General features: G+C 41.9%; 1 protein-coding gene across 1 annotated transcript in view; it reads right to left on the bottom strand.

The window, feature by feature from the left end:
- Positions 1–11670: 11670 nt before the first annotated feature.
- LOC124045649 (transmembrane protein FAM155A-like) overlaps positions 11671–17207 on the bottom strand; it is a 147306-nt gene continuing 141769 nt past the window's right edge. The window contains exons 2-3 of the mRNA XM_046365112.1: positions 16799–16970; positions 11671–14742 (exon numbers count right to left, since the gene is read on the bottom strand). Of these exons, the coding sequence (XP_046221068.1) occupies positions 14426–14742; positions 16799–16970 (489 nt within the window). The 3' untranslated portion in view covers positions 11671–14425. The remainder of the gene's footprint in view (positions 14743–16798; positions 16971–17207) is intronic.

Here is a 17207-nt window from a genome sequence, read left to right as displayed (position 1 = left end):
ACGACGTTCTACTCCCGCCTTTATAGAGCACCAAAACCACAACTCTCCAACGACGTTCTACTCCCGGCTTTATAGAGCACCAAAACCACAACTCTCCAACGACGTTCTACTCCCGCCTTTATAGAGCACCAAAACCACAACTCTCCAACGACGTTCTACTCCCGCCTTTATAGAGCACCAAAACCACAACTCTCCAACGACGTTCTACTCCCGCCTTTATAGAGCACCAAAACCACAACTCTCCAACGACGTTCTACTCCCGCCTTTATAGAGCACCAAAACCACAACTCTCCAACGACGTTCTACTCCCGCCTTTATAGAGCACCAAAACCACAACTCTCCAACGACGTTCTACTCCCGCCTTTATAGAGCACCAAAACCACAACTCTCCAACGACGTTCTACTCCCGGCTTTATAGAGCACCAAAACCACAACTCTCCAACGACGTTCTACTCCCGCCTTTATAGAGCACCAAAACCACAACTCTCCAACGACGTTCTACTCCCGCCTTTATAGAGCACCAAAACCACAACTCTCCAACGACGTTCTACTCCCGCCTTTATAGAGCACCAAAACCACAACTCTCCAACGACGTTCTACTCCCGCCTTTATAGAGCACCAAAACCACAACTCTCCAACGACGTTCTACTCCCGCCTTTATAGAGCACCAAAACCACAACTCTCCAACGACGTTCTACTCCCGGCTTTATAGAGCACCAAAACCACAACTCTCCAACGACGTTCTACTCCCGGTTTTATAGAGCACCAAAACCACAACTCTCCAACGAAAGTTCAGCCCATTACTTCATCCTCCATACATACTTGAATGAAAGCTAACCTATGGACAGACCAATGACATTGTGTTCAGTGAGATCTGCCTCATTGTCACCTCCCGTTTCTCATATAGTTGAGAACCCTATTACCAAAAAACACCAAATGTTTCTTAAAGAGATCTGTCTCATTGTCACCTCTCGTGGTTCATCTACTCCTGTGTCATGTGTTTAACATTTAGTATTGTGACAGTGGTTGTCAAGCCAAAGTTATTCTGTATTGATTTATCTACCTTGGCTGCCTATTCATCTGTCTATTAAGTGTCTCTATATAATAGGCAGACGTTATTCATTTGAGGCAATCACAACTAGGTTGTTATAATAACATTTTCCCTCCTTCCCACTATTCAGCAGCCTAACAAACAGTTGAACCCTTTGTATGCCATGAGCAACCCTAATTACTCAATTCTCACCCTCTTTTTATTTAACTAGGCAAGTCAGTTAAGAACAAAGTCTTATTTACAATGATGGCCTAGGAACTGTGGGTTAACTGCCTTGTTCAGGGGCAGAAAAACAGATTTTTACCTTGTCAGCTCAGGAATTTGATCTAGCAACCTTTCAGTTACTGGCCCAACGCTCTAACCACTAACCTCCCTTTTTCACTCTCTCTGTAATGAGAAGTGTCCAGTGCGTAGGCGCCGGCTCTGTTAATTGAGCTAATTGGATGTGCCTCATCAGCAATGGAGGGAAGAAAGGAAATAATTAGTGTGTAAATGGCTCCAGTGTTACTGACAGGGAACTCAACGCTCTTTCCCTTGTTACAAGGAGCTCCCGTTGCAGGTCCACACTCTTTTCATTAACAGCTCCCTTCTTTATTACTTGAGGTCAAAAACTCAGAAATGATCTAACCACCTTGACATTATTTACAATTCAGAGGGAAATAATGTCACTGCTGTTGCAGTTCTTTGTGGCAGACTACCGATTATCACTGCTGGTATCAACAATATACCACACAGGCTATGTCTGCATGACCTTTTTAAAAATATATATATATTCTCCCTTTCTCTCTCTCTCTTCACATTCAATCTTCTCTGCTCTCGCTCCAGATGCAGTAACTATTAGAAACGCTAACAGAAAATAGCCCGCTGGGCACAGACAGTCAATTCGACGTTGAAATGACGTGGAAACAACGTTGATTCAACCAGTTCATGCCCAGTGGGAGAGGACAAGAGGAACAGAAGGACAAAGAGAGAAAAGGTTGAAACCAGTGGACAGTACACAAGCTTTAGCTCCATTCAACATAATACAACAGTCACTCACTTACCAAACAAAAAAATTGCAACACAAACACAAACGCTTGTGTCCCTCATCTTGCCCATTGTTTCCCAAACTCAGTCCTGGTGCCGAGCTATGTAGTGCTAGGGCAAAAAAACAAAACGTGCACCCAGGGGGGGGGGGGGGGGGGGGGGATGCCATGACCGAGTTTGGAGACCCTGCCGTAGATCAACAAATTGGAGGTTCCGAAGAAGAACAATGACACCCCAGAGAGACAAAAAAAACTTCTCCCCTCAGGTAAAAGGACATCTGTCTGAAACGGGCAGGCAGAGGAAGAAAACAAACCTATCTCAACACAGCTCAACTCAACCTCTGTGCATGTGTGTCACAGAGCCATGACACTAAGACCCCTTCCTTCAGGTTGGTGTTTGATATATGAACACAGAGCCACACTCCTTCATACTATTTATTATGAATGAGAAAAGCGTATTTCTCAAGGGAAATTTCTGTCCATGCTATAGAAGAACACAGACCTATTGTATGCTTAGTGTGTCTGCACTCACCTATAAAGGGGGGGACAAGGACGAATAGATTAAAAACTATACTCGTCCTCTTTATCTTCCTCCTGCCTGCTATCACACTCTGCAGAGCACTGCCCCCTCTTGGTGGAGAAATGGTAGTGCTAGAGGTTTGAGACGCACTCCAACCAGTACAGCGTTAGTCTGTGCTTCGTTAATAAATACATTCAACTAAAATATAAATGCAACATACAAAGTATTGGTCCCATGTTTTACAAGCTGAAATAAAATATCCCCAACATTTTCCATACGCACAAAAAAAGCTTATTTCTCTCAGATTTTGTGGACAAATTTGTTTACATCCCTGTTAAGTAAGCATTTCTCCTTTGCCAAGATAATCCATCCACCTGACAGGTGTGGAATATCCAGAAGCTGACTAAACAGCATGATCATTATGATCATACTGTAGATCCCAGAATGTAGAGAGTGAAAAAGCATACAGTAGTTATACATCAGTATGTTTATGATAGAGAGCAATAGAGCACAATGGCCCATCAACAGCACTTCCCTCCTGATAGGGACTCATGCCATTACTATTCACAGTTAATATATAGGTAAGTGCACATCAGCAATATGGATGCACCCTTGTCAGTAGTACTGTAACACTTTCACTATCAACATATTTCTCAATCCCTTACCTCCTATCTGCCCACACAGTTCAACACAGTCAGACAGTCATAGAGGCAGAGTGAGGCTTGAATAACAGGTGCAGTATTCAGGGCTGACAATCAGCAGGTGGGCAGAGGATTGGAGGACTGATACCTCCCTCCTCCAAAACAACACTAATAGAAATGACATCTTAAACTCTGTGGAGAGCAGTTAGGTAGGTAGGTTGGTTGGTAAATCATTGGGGTAAGCTACTGTAAAAAAAACAACAACTGCTTGTATATGTCTATTTGCAAATGTGTATATTAGTCAGAGTTCGCTCACCCAGAAACACAAGTGGTTTGGCTTACCCAGATTACATACAGTACATCTAGTAGTTCACCTAAACAGCAAATTCTCCCGTGTTAAATCAACACTGACAGTGTTACATTTAGGACTGAGCCAGTGTCTATATGGGTACACACTTTGGAGTGTTAAATGAACACAGTTCTTAGTGCTGACACTGTTACACCTCATATAGTATTTCAGTTCATGAACAGTCAAAATCATGTTTTTCATGAAATTGGATGATATTTGGATGAAACCAATTGCTTTGTGTCTCACCAAATTAGCTTGAGGAGATTTTACTGCAACACTGTTCACTTTATCCAAGTTTCTTGATATTTATTCACTCAAAAGGCTATTTTACATGGGAATCAGAATGAAAGTTCGGGACCTTTAACATTAGGAAGTGTATGTAGTTTTTACCAATGGCGTTATGCAATAACACGTCATTAGTTATGTTGCTTTTGATAGCGGAACGCCGAGGCAGGCGTTGAAAGGGCTAAGCAGCTGACTTCCAAACAGTGTGCCGATGCGTGTATCACTTTATCAGAAGTACAGTATGTCATCAGTGACGTCTGAAGCTTTGTTTGATCACATGCTTTTTCAAACCATGTTTTGCAAAATGCGAGATCCCAGTGATTTCGCTGTGGTTCTAGTGCCTTCTTCGATTCCAAGCTGCTTTCAAACACCAACCTCTACTGGACACTGTATTTGCAAATATAGTTTTACCTGACTAGTAGCATAGCAGGTAGATTAGGGAACAATGGAACATTCAGGGACCAGAGGTTGAATAGCGTTAAAGGCACACTATTTTGAACATTATTTTATGTGAAACCACACTTCCTACACTGTTGTTCAAATCACATTGTTTTATTTAGTACAGTGTAAGCTTCTGTCTTAAGCATCCGGGGCGGCAGGGTAGCCTAGTGGTTAGAGCGTTGGACTAGTAACCAGAAGGTTACAAGTTCAAACCCCCGAGCTGACAAAGTACAAATCTGTCATTCTGCCCCTGAACAGGCAGTAAACCCACTGTTTTTAGGCCGTCATTGAAAATAAGAATTTGTTCTTAACTGAGTCACCTGTTTAAATAAAGGTAAAATTAAAAAAATAATGCCATAGTTTGACTTTTTGAAAAATAGTGAACTTGGAAGGCAATAAAGAGAAGCATGATGTGAGATATAAACCTGGTTGATATTCCAACTGATTATAGGCTACTAAAGCCAACCATTTACCACTACATAACAGAGTTGTTTTTATTTTTTATTAAAACCATCTGATAATCACACGTTTATTGCTGACCAGCAGATGTCACTAATGTGCATTGTGAACACATAATGAAGCTTTGAGAAATTAACCATTTTCTGGCACAATTTGGTTAAAGCGCCAAAGCCTTCAGAAATTCTCAGTTTCCCTGCACTACACCTCTCACATAGTAGCTTTAACCATTACACCAAGAGATCTGTAGCACTTTACAAGGTCATTCATTGTTCAGTTTAAGATATTACAAGACTATTCAAAAAACGTTATTACTACATGCTCTTATATAATCATTTTGATCAACTTCATAATTGTTATGCTCGGGCTTTAATAAACATAACCATAGACCACTTCAACTGGTACAACTTCCAATCATGGGTGGCCAAAGATAACCAATTCAAAGCCACACCCCCACTAACCCATGCATCCAATATCATTTCCCAGTTTGCCTTGCTTTTTCAAGTAAATTGTAAAGGTACCACCCATGACTATGTTTGTTAATGACATAGACATGGTTGTTGAATGTGCTCATTTTCAGTCCTGTGCACTTCAAGTGAGTTCCAACCCTAGGTAAATGTTGTCATTAAAATTGAACTGTTTATGACTATATAATACATGTATTTTAAGGCCTTACTTTGATGGCCACGTTCTACCCCAACATAGTGGTGTTAGGAACCACCTGATTTTCAGGCCACATCAGACTAGCAAGTCGCATTGTGCTGACTTTCAAAATGAAGTGTAAGTTCTTTTTGAATCCAGTTATTAGTACCTGCCCTCACAATAATCGTCAGGATCTCTGATGAAGGCGACTACTTAAACCATTTATAATGGAACAACGGTTCTAGTAACGGTGCAATAAATCTAACTAACAGGCTGGAATAGTGTAGAAAGATGTATGCTATTTATCTTTGTGTAGCATAAGATAATCAATCAATCAAAGTAAATGAAAACACAGATATTAAAAACAATCCCCAAAATGTTTTGCACATGCTGGGAAATATGACAATGATTGTTTTGGTTTTGATGGGAATGTTTTACTCTCCACAGAGTTAAACAGACACAATCACACTCTCACTCTCAACACTTGTCATTAACACCAACACTGGGCTTATTTTACACAAATTAGTATGAATTTAACACTTACAGAGTTAATATAACACCAGAATCAACACTAGAAATGTTACAATTAAAAATCAACACTAGGCAACACTGGGCAATTTGCTGTGTAGTTACAAGACTGTGAAAGAAAAGAGAAATTCACCCCTTTTCTAAAGTTTCATATGAGTAACAATTATTGACTCAGTTCATGACACACACATACACACAGAGGATTCTAGTTAATAAACAGCTGAATAAATGTATGTCCAGTACTGTACAGTACATCTGGAGTCATGAAATATGAATAGTCTAAGAGTGTGTGGGCTCTGACCCATCTGGCCCCACCAGGTCCTGCTCAGCATTTTCACAATGGATGATTGGCTCCTATTGCATATCTCAGCTCACTATAGAATACCTGAGCTCAAAAATGTCCAACAGTTAGCCTACACACCAGCGGCCTACATCTCGGAAGGAAGCCAGTCAACAGGTGGAAACATCACCATTTGAGGGAATGTCTTACAGTAAAAGCTCTCGGATTTGGAATTTGGCAGAACCGGTTAATCAGTCTCCTGGGTGGTAGAAGACGTATTGTCCAACACCCTTTTATTGTCCAACCCCAGCAGGCTACAAGCCAGGCCATAGTATGGTCCAGTATGATTATCAGGATCAGTATGTTATGACCCAGCATGTGTCTGCATTCTGTAATGGTGGAGCTGGAGTCCAGTCAGACTTAACTAAGAAGGGCTGATGGGAGTGGAAGCAAGAGGCAGAGGGATCATTTGTGTCTGTGTTGTTATCATATCATGCCAGGACAACTGTTGTCACCCTGTTGTCACCCTCAAACATCATCACAGAGGTCTGGCCAACTCTGTCACCAGCCTGCCTCATCGTACAGTTGTCAAGGCAAAATTCTCGAGTGCTCCTGTAGCGGTTATGGTATCCCCATTCTCTTTCACTGGCTGTTGTGTGTCGAGGTCTGGATGTGAACGCGTAATAATCAAGGCTCTCTCTACCCCATTTACTAGGTCTATACTACCATCTAGTGAATACAGGAGTCCACTGCATGCGCTCAAATGTAAGAAAATGCCCTGCATTATCAAAGAAAAAGTCAGGGGTTATTTCCTAAAACCATTCCGCTACCTCATACAGATGTACCATCTGCCTTGTTCCAAAATACGTCATTGTGCATTGTGCTACCTGTGTAGTGTGTTTCTAGAACAGTACTAGAACACACTGAAACCACCACAGAGGAACATATTACATGTCTGCATTTATTTGAATCAGAAGACAATTTCATCATTGTAGCAGTAGTTTTGATACTTTTCCAAAAGATCATGACTTGTGAGATTGTTTTATAAATCATTTCATCAAAGTCGTTTGTAAAAAAATTAAAGAAGTTACTGAACTAAAGCATCTATAATATTACAATATACCGGTAGTATAATAGTAATCATAATAACCATAACTGTAATGATACCTCTATATGCCTTTGAACCTTTTTTATAATCATATATCTTTCTCTCTCTCTCTCTCCCACACACACACACAGTCCCATATCCTCTCTCAATAAACATGTGAATCTGAGGACAATTCTATTGGTTAAGCCCCATCGCATTCTCTTCCTACTTCAACAAAAACGCAACAAATGATTTCAGACGCTCAAGGGGGGAAAAAAATAAAAGAAGAAGAGTAAAGAAATATGACATCAACTCAAAACGCAAGATAACCTGGAAGCAAAAACATAACTGATACATCATTCAATATTCGAGGGAACATATTTACAACCAAAAAAAGGAATGGGCTTCTGCATAGATCCACAGGACATAACAAAAACATGGCTAAAAAGAGAGAGGGAGAGAAAGAAAAAGAAAGAGAGACATTTACAGTTGAAGTCGGAAGTTTACTTACACCTTAGCCAAATGCATTTAAACTCAGTTTTTCACAATTCCTAATATTTAATCCTAGTAACACTTCTGTCTTAGGTCAGTGAGGATCACCACTTTATTTTAAGAATGTGAAATGTCAGAATAATAGTAGAAAGAATGATTTATTTCAGCTTTTATTTCTTTCATCCCATTCCCAGTGGGTCAGAAGTTTACATACACTCAATTAGTATTTGGTAGTATTGCCTTTATATTGTTTAACTTGGGTCAAACGTTTCCGGTAGCCTTCCACAAGCTTCCCACAATAAGTTGGATACATTTTGGCCCATTCCTCCTGACAAAGCTGGTGTAACAGAGTCAGGTTTGTAGGCCTCTTTGCTAGCACACACTTTTTAAATTCTGCCCACAAATTTTCTATAGGATTGAGGTCAGGACTGTGTGATGGCCACTCCAATACCTTGATTTTGTTGTCCTTTAAGCCATTTTGCCACAACTTTGGAAGTATGCTTGGGGTCATTGTCCATTTGGAAGACCCATTTATTGAGATGTTGTCTTGAGATGTTGCTTCACTATATCCACATCATTTTCCTCCCTCATGATGCCATCTATTTTGTGAAGTGCACCAGTCCCTCCTGCAGCAAAGCACCCCCACAACATGATGCTGCCACTCCCGTGCTTCATGGTTGGGATGCTGTTCCTCGGCTTGCAAGCATCCCCCTTTTTCCTCCAAACGTAAGAATGGTCATTATGGCCAAACAGTTCTATTTTTGTTTCATCAGACCAGAGGACATTTCGACAAAAAGTACGATCTTTGTCCCCATGTGCAGTTGCAAACCGTAGTCGGGCTTTTTTATGGCTGTTTTGGAGTAGTGGTTTCTTCCTTGCTGAGCGGCCTTTCAGGTTATGTCGATATTGGACTCGTTTTACTGTGGATATAGATAATTTTGTACCTGTTTCCTCCAGCATCTTCACAAGGTCCTTTGCTGTTGTTCTGGGATTGATTTGTACTTTTCGCACCAAAGTACATTCATCTCTAGGAGACAGAACGCTTCTCCTTCCTGAGCGGTATGATGGCTGCGTGGTCCCATGGTGTTTATACCTGCGTACTATTGTTTGTACAGATGAACGTGGTACATTCAGGTGTTTGGAAAGTACTCCCAACGATGAACCAGACTTGTGAAGGTCTACAATTGTTTTTCTGAGGTCTTGGATGATTTCTTTAGATTTTCCCATAATGTCAATCAAAGAGGCGTTTGAAGGTAGGCCTTGAAATACATGCACAGGTACACCTCCAATTGACTCAAATTATGTCAATTAGCCTATCAGAAGCTTCTAAAGCCATGACATCATTTTCTGGAATTTTCCAAGCTGTTTAAAGGCACAGTCAACGTAGTGTATATAAACTTCTGACCCACTGGGATTGTGATACAGTGAGTTGTAAGTGAAATAATCTGATCTGTAAACAATTGTTAGAAAAATTACTTGTGTCATGCAAAAAGTTGATGTCCTAACCGACTTGCCAAAACTATAGTTTGTCAACAAGACATTTGTGAAGTGGTTGAAAACTAGTTTTAATGACTTCAACCTAAGTGTATGTAAACTTCCAACTTCAACTGTATATGAAGGCAGCTGCACAAGCGGAAGAGTGGGACAGGATAAGAACACATAATTATGTGCAATGAACACTACACTATAAATGTGATGTCTTTAGATTGGGTCATGGTACTCATTTGGAGGTCTATAGTACATACAGTTCAACATCAATGTCATTGTGATCTAGATTGAATTGATAGGGCCTTAAACCACATTAGCATAATAGGGAGTCAAACCTAGCAAATCACAGCAGAGTTGCATACATGCCTGCATTGACCATATCGAAATTAGAAAAACGTATATTCATGGAATTTCATAACGTCTATCTTTATTTGGAGAAAGCTTGTGTACAGTAACGTTTATGGTGAGTCTATGGCACAGTATTGTCAGTGAAAGATGGCATGGGGAACACATACTGTGGTCATCAGCCAGGACAGCCATTGGTAGTACATGATGCATTACTGCATGTAACAGGGACTTGACTTAGTGTGTTGATGTAAAGCTATAGTAATGTATACTGGTTCAGGGTCAGATCACACCAAGGTCCATAAGGTCATTGGATCTCGACCTTATATCAGATATGGAACATGGAAAAATCAAGAGCAAGACAAGATGCAATTTTCCTAGAATATTGCTGGGCCTTATTTTGGTGGAGTAGCCTACTAACGTGTTAGACTCCTACAGGGTATGGGTCACACATAAGAGTGAGAGTCAGGAGATACAGTATAAGGATTGTCTTGATGCAGTAGGGTAGCACTGAAGCTAACATGCTAACATAAGCCCTTTTAGGGCACTTTGACTAAATGGTATTATAGCTGCTGAGAATAGTCTTATATTTGGTGATAATATCTCTTTTCTCTCAGGACATACTATTTAGAGCTCTCTAAAAGGGCCATGGCTTTAATCTGGCCATGTGTGGGATTCTCTTGCATACTGTAACATCACATACTCGCTGATTTAGGGTTTGGCCTAGGGTCCCCTTTGTTCATTTTGATTTGTCAACCATCCATTCTCTCCCCTCTGTCAATTTGTGACTCCTCCCTCTCTTTCTCATTTCATCCTCCGTTAATGTTTTTACTCCATATCCCTACCCTCCCTCTGAATCTCTGTCAACCTCTTTTTCACTCATCTCTCAGATGGACAGAACGAGTCTGTTTACTAGAAGATGACGTTCAGATCTATTGTAGGTGTAATGCTGATGAAGGTGTATTTATGCTGTGTGCTGATTTACAGTAGGTGTTAGGTGCTGATGAAGAAGTGATTAATGGGGCTAGTTAATGTTGTGTCTCCGGAGGGCTCTAAAAACAGGACATTTCTGACACACCTGCAGGCCCCTTGGCACAGTCATGCTAATGAGGTCTCCAGAGAAGACTGGCTCTGTGCTGAACTTGACTAATTAGTGAGCCACCAGAAGCCCCTCGAACATACACACACACACCTCCATTATCACTAGGTTCCGAAGACCTCAGCCTCCTGTATCCTAATGCATCTGCTTTGACTATCTTTGACCCCATCTTTCAGTGGTCCAATCTTGCTAGGATTTCATTTGACATTCTACCTTTAATACATAATTTATAATAAATTCTTGAAATAAACCTATTCAAGAACCCCATCTACTGTTGGCCTATGGAATTACAGGCCATGGAACCAGAGAGGAAATGGCAATGATGGGATGAAGGAACCAGAGAGGAGACAGGAATGATGGGATGAAGGAACCAGAGAGGAGACAGGAATGATGGGATGAAGGAACCAGAGAGGAGACAGGAATGATGGGATGAAGGAACCAGAGAAGAAACAGGAATGATGGGATGAAGGAACCAGAAAGGAGACAGGAATGATGGGATGAAGGAACCAGAATGATGGGATGAAGAACAGGAATGATGGGATGAAGGAACCAGAGAAGAAACAGGAATGATGGGATGAAGGAACCAGAGAGGAGACAGGAATGATGGGATGAAGGAACCAGAGAGGAGACAGGAATGATGGGATGAAGGAACCAGAAAGGAGACAGGAATGATGGGATGAAGGAACCAGAGAGGAGACAGGAATGATGGGATGAAGGAACCAGAGAGGAAACGGCAATGATGGGATGAAGGAACCAGAGAAGAAACAGGAATGATGGGATGAAGGAACCAGAGAGGAGACAGGAATGATGGGATGAAGGAACCAGAGAGGAGACAGGAATGATGGGATGAAGGAACAGGAATGATGGGATGAAGGAACCAGAGAGAGACAGGAATGATGGGATGAAGGAACCAGAGAGGAGACAGGAATGATGGGATGAAGGAACCAGAGAGGAGACAGGAATGATGGGATGAAGGAACCAGAGAGGAGACAGGAATGATGGGATGAGGAACCAGAGAGGAGACAGGAATGATGGGATGAAGGAACCAGAAAGGAGACAGGAATGATGGGATGAAGGAACCAGAGAGGAGACAGGAATGATGGGATGAAGGAACCAGAAAGGAGACAGGAATGATGGGATGAAGGAACCAGAGAGGAGACAGGAATGATGGGATGAAGGAACCAGAGAGGAGACAGGAATGATAGGATGAAGGAACCAGAGAGGAGACAGGAATGATGGGATGATGGAACCAGAGAGGAGACAGGAATGATGGGATGAAGGAACCAGAGAGGAGACAGGAATGATGGGATGAAGGAACCAGAGAGGAGACAGGAATGATGGGATGAAGGAACCAGAGAGGAGACAGGAATGATGGGATGAAGGAACCAGAGAAGAAACAGGAATGATGGGATGAAGGAACCAGAGAGGAGACAGGAATGATGGGATGAAGGAACCAGAGAGGAGACAGGAATGATGGGATGAAGGAACCAGAGAGGAGACAGGAATGATGGGATGAAGGAACCAGAGAGGAGACAGGAATGATGGGATGAAGGAACCAGAGAGGAGACAGGAATGATGGGATGATGGGTTCAAATGAACAGTTCCTGCATTCACAACCTATCGGAGTAATCTAAACTTCCAAGTCCTAATTACAACCTTGCAACTCAGGTATCATCTCTGGACCCCAAATTCCATGACATGCTGAACTCTGACATCACCTAAGGAAAATACTTTGATGACAGCATTTTCGGCAGTTAAATGCAACAACAAAACATTATTTATCAAAAACAATAAATATGATGGTTTTTGAACACTATCATTTGTTTTTGAGCATGAAAGTATGTTTACGGTTGAAGTTGGTAGTTTGACGTTAGCCTGTTGGTGTTCTCAACGAGTTCAAAGCATGTGAATGTACACAACTCCATTGCTCTACACGTTTCATTTCCCAACACTCCGAGGGTCGTGAATGCAGCATGACTATGAGTGAGACAACAAGTAAACAGACAGATCTCACAATGGAGAATGCAACAATGAATGAGAGGAGAACCAGTTTTCTATTTGTTTCTCAAGTTGTGGGTCCTGTAGTTGACTAGTAGAATCTGACAAGCCGGACCTAGCAATAGGAGGCTAACATATATATTCAACAGACATGAAAGTGAAGAATTCTGCATTCAGCATACATTTGTTAGGCCTAAAATACCTGACACCACTATCTATCAGTTCAGTTAATCAGCTAGAAAACAAAGGGACAAGAAATGATTAAAACAGCCCTTAAATATTGCCTTTTCTTCCAGCTCACACTAACCATAATGCTAACAGCAATGTTAACATAATGCCATTGAGCTTCTCAGCCTTACTGTGCCGCCCAACGTTCCTCCTCAAACATACTACATACTGGGTCCTACACCTGCCCGCTCTCTATAGCAACACATTAAACACCTTTTAAGCAAATGCATACCTTTGAAGGTATACCTCTAAGCATGCAGTGTGAACTGAGATACCTGAAGCCATACCTCAAGCACATTTTTGTCTGTGTTTGTATATAGAAATAAGCCCTTTACACAATGTGAGATAAGTAACATTAGTTGAAGAAAGCAGAGGACATGCTACCTTACTGGTGGTGTTTTGGGGGTGCAGTAGTGTTCTCCACCACAGAGGGGGGCTAAGGCTATGTAAAGAAAACCAACAAGGCTGTGAATTTCACATCATTAAGAGCCTCCACATGCAAGTACAGAATAGAGGTAAGACATTTTGATTAGACAAACAGTAGACATTCTATGTGTGGAGTGCTGGGCTGAGAAGACACAGAGCATGGACAGAGTGTGTGGTAGGGACAGAGAAAGGCTAGTAGGATAATTCTATATCAAGGGGTTGTCTTCTATATTGAGAAGCATTACAATTGTATCACTGGCCAGTAGTGTAGTCTGGGTGTACGTTCATTTTTACCAAGGATCATTTGTTTACATTGTAGCAGATGCTCTTATCCAAAGCAATTTACAGTAGTAAGTGCATACATTTTCATACTGGTCCCCCGTGGGAGTCAAACCCACAATCATGGCGGTGTAAACACCATTCTCTACCAATTTAGCCACACAGAACCATGAGAGCAAACTACTACTCTAACATTTTAGTGTCCTTTCCTACATCTAAAGCCGCTTTAGGAATGGGAACCCAAATGAGTGAAGACTTCAGAGTAGACACCCACACACAATCACACACACACAAATACGCACACACTCACAACTTTGCTTTTTGATGTTATCTATCCTATATCAATGAGACATTTCCTTCCTGCACAAGAGACCCATAAAGGAACAACATAAAGGATGGACATTCTAAGTGGACAGTGAGTATTATCCGGTAGTCAGCCAGTGCAACAGAAAGCCAGAACAGGGAAACAGTGTAAAAAAGCGCAGCGAGAGAAACTCAGCAGTGAGGAGGCCTTCCTACTCAACAAAGGCTGCTGCATTGTCCCATTTTCCCGACACTGTCATGTTTTCGTCTCTTTGTTTGTAAGTCTGTTTGCTTTGATTGATTTGCACGTCTTCCATTTATAAGTAGTCCAACACCCCTGCAAAGACTCAATTACCCAGAAAGCACAGCGGCTGCAGACGTCTAGCCAACAACACATAGCATTCCCGACCGAGGCGGAAATGTTTCATATTGTCGTGACAACCTATATAATCGGCCATCCCATCACTCCTCGTTGGCGGGGGTGCTCTCCTCCAGAGGGGCGAGTGAGGCAGGGAGGCCCAGCCCTGTTGCATTGTGGGATGCGGTTAGGGAGGCGACAGTGTGCAGGAGGACAAGGACTAGCAGGCAGAGTTTGAGCCGGCTGTTGCACACTCTGCACACGGCCGAGGAACTGAGAGAGGTACGGTGGTGACAGGATGGGTGAGTTCTTTTGAGGGTCCCCCGGGAATGGTTGTTGTCATCTTCTGTCTGGAAGTCCCACCGAACATCACAGCACTCCGCGTCTGCATCCACGCCCCCATGGTACTCCTCCAACAGCCCTGCAGAGGAGGGACACATATTCACATGAACAATAAAGCCTGATATATAATATACCAAGGCTAAGGGCTGTTTCTATGCACATCGTATCACGGAGTGCCTGGACATAGCCTTTAGCAGTGGTAAATTGGCCATTGCTATGTTAAACTGGTTAACAACATAATTCAAGCAGTAAAAATATATTTTGGTTGTTGTTATTTTTACACTCCTTCTCAATATAAAACATAATATGGATGTAAAAAATATCCTAATCACTCCAACATCTTGTTTCCACCATTATTTACAAGCATCCGATCACCTCAAATCAAGAAGGGCCTAGTGGTATAGGCTATAGGTTCCTTTTGGATTGGGCAACGGATTGTCTTCTGTACAACAACAACTGTTGCTTCCTCCATGCCGGCTGTCAGTGTCTCTGTGTGTCAGTGAGCGGTCTGCATACTAATGTGAGTGGGTGAACTTGTGAGGAGGGCTAAGTCGTCTCCCACTCTGGACTGTTTGACATCGAAGAGCTTAAGCCTGATGAGAGGCTCCACATAATTAAAGACTTAATAACGGTTGCAGCTCTGATCTGACAGGCCACACTTTCATGGGTGCACACACATGGCGCACACACAGGCACGCACAAAACACACACACACATACACACATACACACAGGGGCACACAGGAACACACACAGGCAAACAAATTGGATATATTCAGCATCAAGGACTGCACCAACTCAGCACAAAACAAAATGCATACACTTCAGAAGGCAGGAAAAGGGCATGACATTATACTCTTTTTGACACATAAATCAACATGGATTACTAGAGCTGACCTCTAACTGGCCCAAAAGGAGAAAAAAAAAGAATTCTCCATGTGGTCTATGCCATGCGTAAACTCCTGTCTGGTGGTGTTGTTGACATTGGCTGGCTGCTGACCGCCAGGTGGTGACATACAGTAAACTCACACCATTGTCACTCTGCTCATGGACAGCTGGGGATGCATTCAATAGCTTTGAGGTGGAAGCCATCATTCTAGTGCAGACCTTAAAGGGGAAGTAGCCTCTAGACACAATCATTTGTGCTATACGGCATATCTCACACCACAGCAAATGCATGTTGGCATTTTAGTTCCATGAGCTAGTTGTAACAAATCAGTGCTGTGGTTGTACTCCATGTTTAACTTCTTATGGCTGGGGGCAGTATTGAGTAGCTTGGATGAATAAGGGTCCCAGAGTAAACCGCCTGCTACTCAGGCCCAGTTGCTAATATATGCATATTATTAGTATATTAGGATAGAACACACTCTGAAGTTTCTAAAACTGTTTGAATGATGTCTGTGAGTATAACACAACTCATGTGGCAGGCAAAAACCTGAGACAAAATCCAACCAGGAAGTGGGAAATCTGAGGTTTGTAGTTTTTCAACTCTTTGCCTATTCATTAAAAATCCTACAATGTAATTTTCTGGATTTTTTTTCTCATTTTGTCTGTCATAGTTGAAGTGTACCTATGGTGAAAATTACAGGCCTCTCTTATCTTTGTAGGTGGGAGAACTTGCACAATTGGTGGCTGACTAAATACTTTTTTTGCCCCACTGTAAATATGAACTTTATCGAACAAAACATACATGTATTGTGTAACATGAAGTCCTATGAGTGTCATCTGATGAAGATCATCAAAGGTTAGTGATTCATTTTATCTCTATTTCTGCTTTTTGTGACTCCTCTCTTTGGCTGGAAAAATGGCTGTTTTTCTGTGACTAGGTGCAGACCTAACATAATCGTTTGGTGTGCTTTCGTTGTAAAGCCTTTTGGAAATCGGACACTGTAGTGGGATAAACAACAAGTTTATCTTTAAAATGGTGTAAAATACTTCTATGTTTGATTTAAATTTAAATGATGAGATTTCTGTTGTTTTGAATTTGGCGCCCTGCACTTTCACTGGCTGTTGTCATATCGATCCCGTTTGCAGGATTCAAGCCTTAAGACTTTTTAACTGGGAGTATTCTCCAATATCTTCATATTATTTCCCTGTGCATATAACCTGTGTATCATACAGTATAACAGGCTGTACCTGTGCATATAAAACTGGGGCTTCCTCCGTGGATGAGATCGTCGTTGTCAGGAAGGATGAAGGGACACCTCTGCTGCACCTCCAGACAGTACTGGCCACATGGGATCCTCTTACTGCAGTGCATCTGTGTGGTCTGGAAGTACTGTGAGCACAGCCAGGGCTTATATACCATCTAGGGATTCAGAGAGGGATGGGATGGAGAAGGTGTCGGGAGAGAGCATATATTGATGGGTTAAAATTGGGTTGCCATTGATGGCGCACACACACACACACACACACACACACAGTAATGTATGGATCCACACACAAACGCACGCTCACGCACACACACACACCGTCCTTGACCTATATTGCAATTGATTTACTTGAATTGATCAGACTTCCTGGTATTCAGCTTCCAATTAATAAG

The sequence above is a fragment of the Oncorhynchus gorbuscha genome, linkage group LG01 (assembly GCF_021184085.1).
Source record: "Oncorhynchus gorbuscha isolate QuinsamMale2020 ecotype Even-year linkage group LG01, OgorEven_v1.0, whole genome shotgun sequence".
In the NCBI taxonomy this organism is placed as follows: Eukaryota; Metazoa; Chordata; class Actinopteri; order Salmoniformes; family Salmonidae; genus Oncorhynchus; species Oncorhynchus gorbuscha.
Note: the sequence above shows the minus strand (reverse complement) of the source record. Positions and strands in the feature narration are given on the sequence as shown.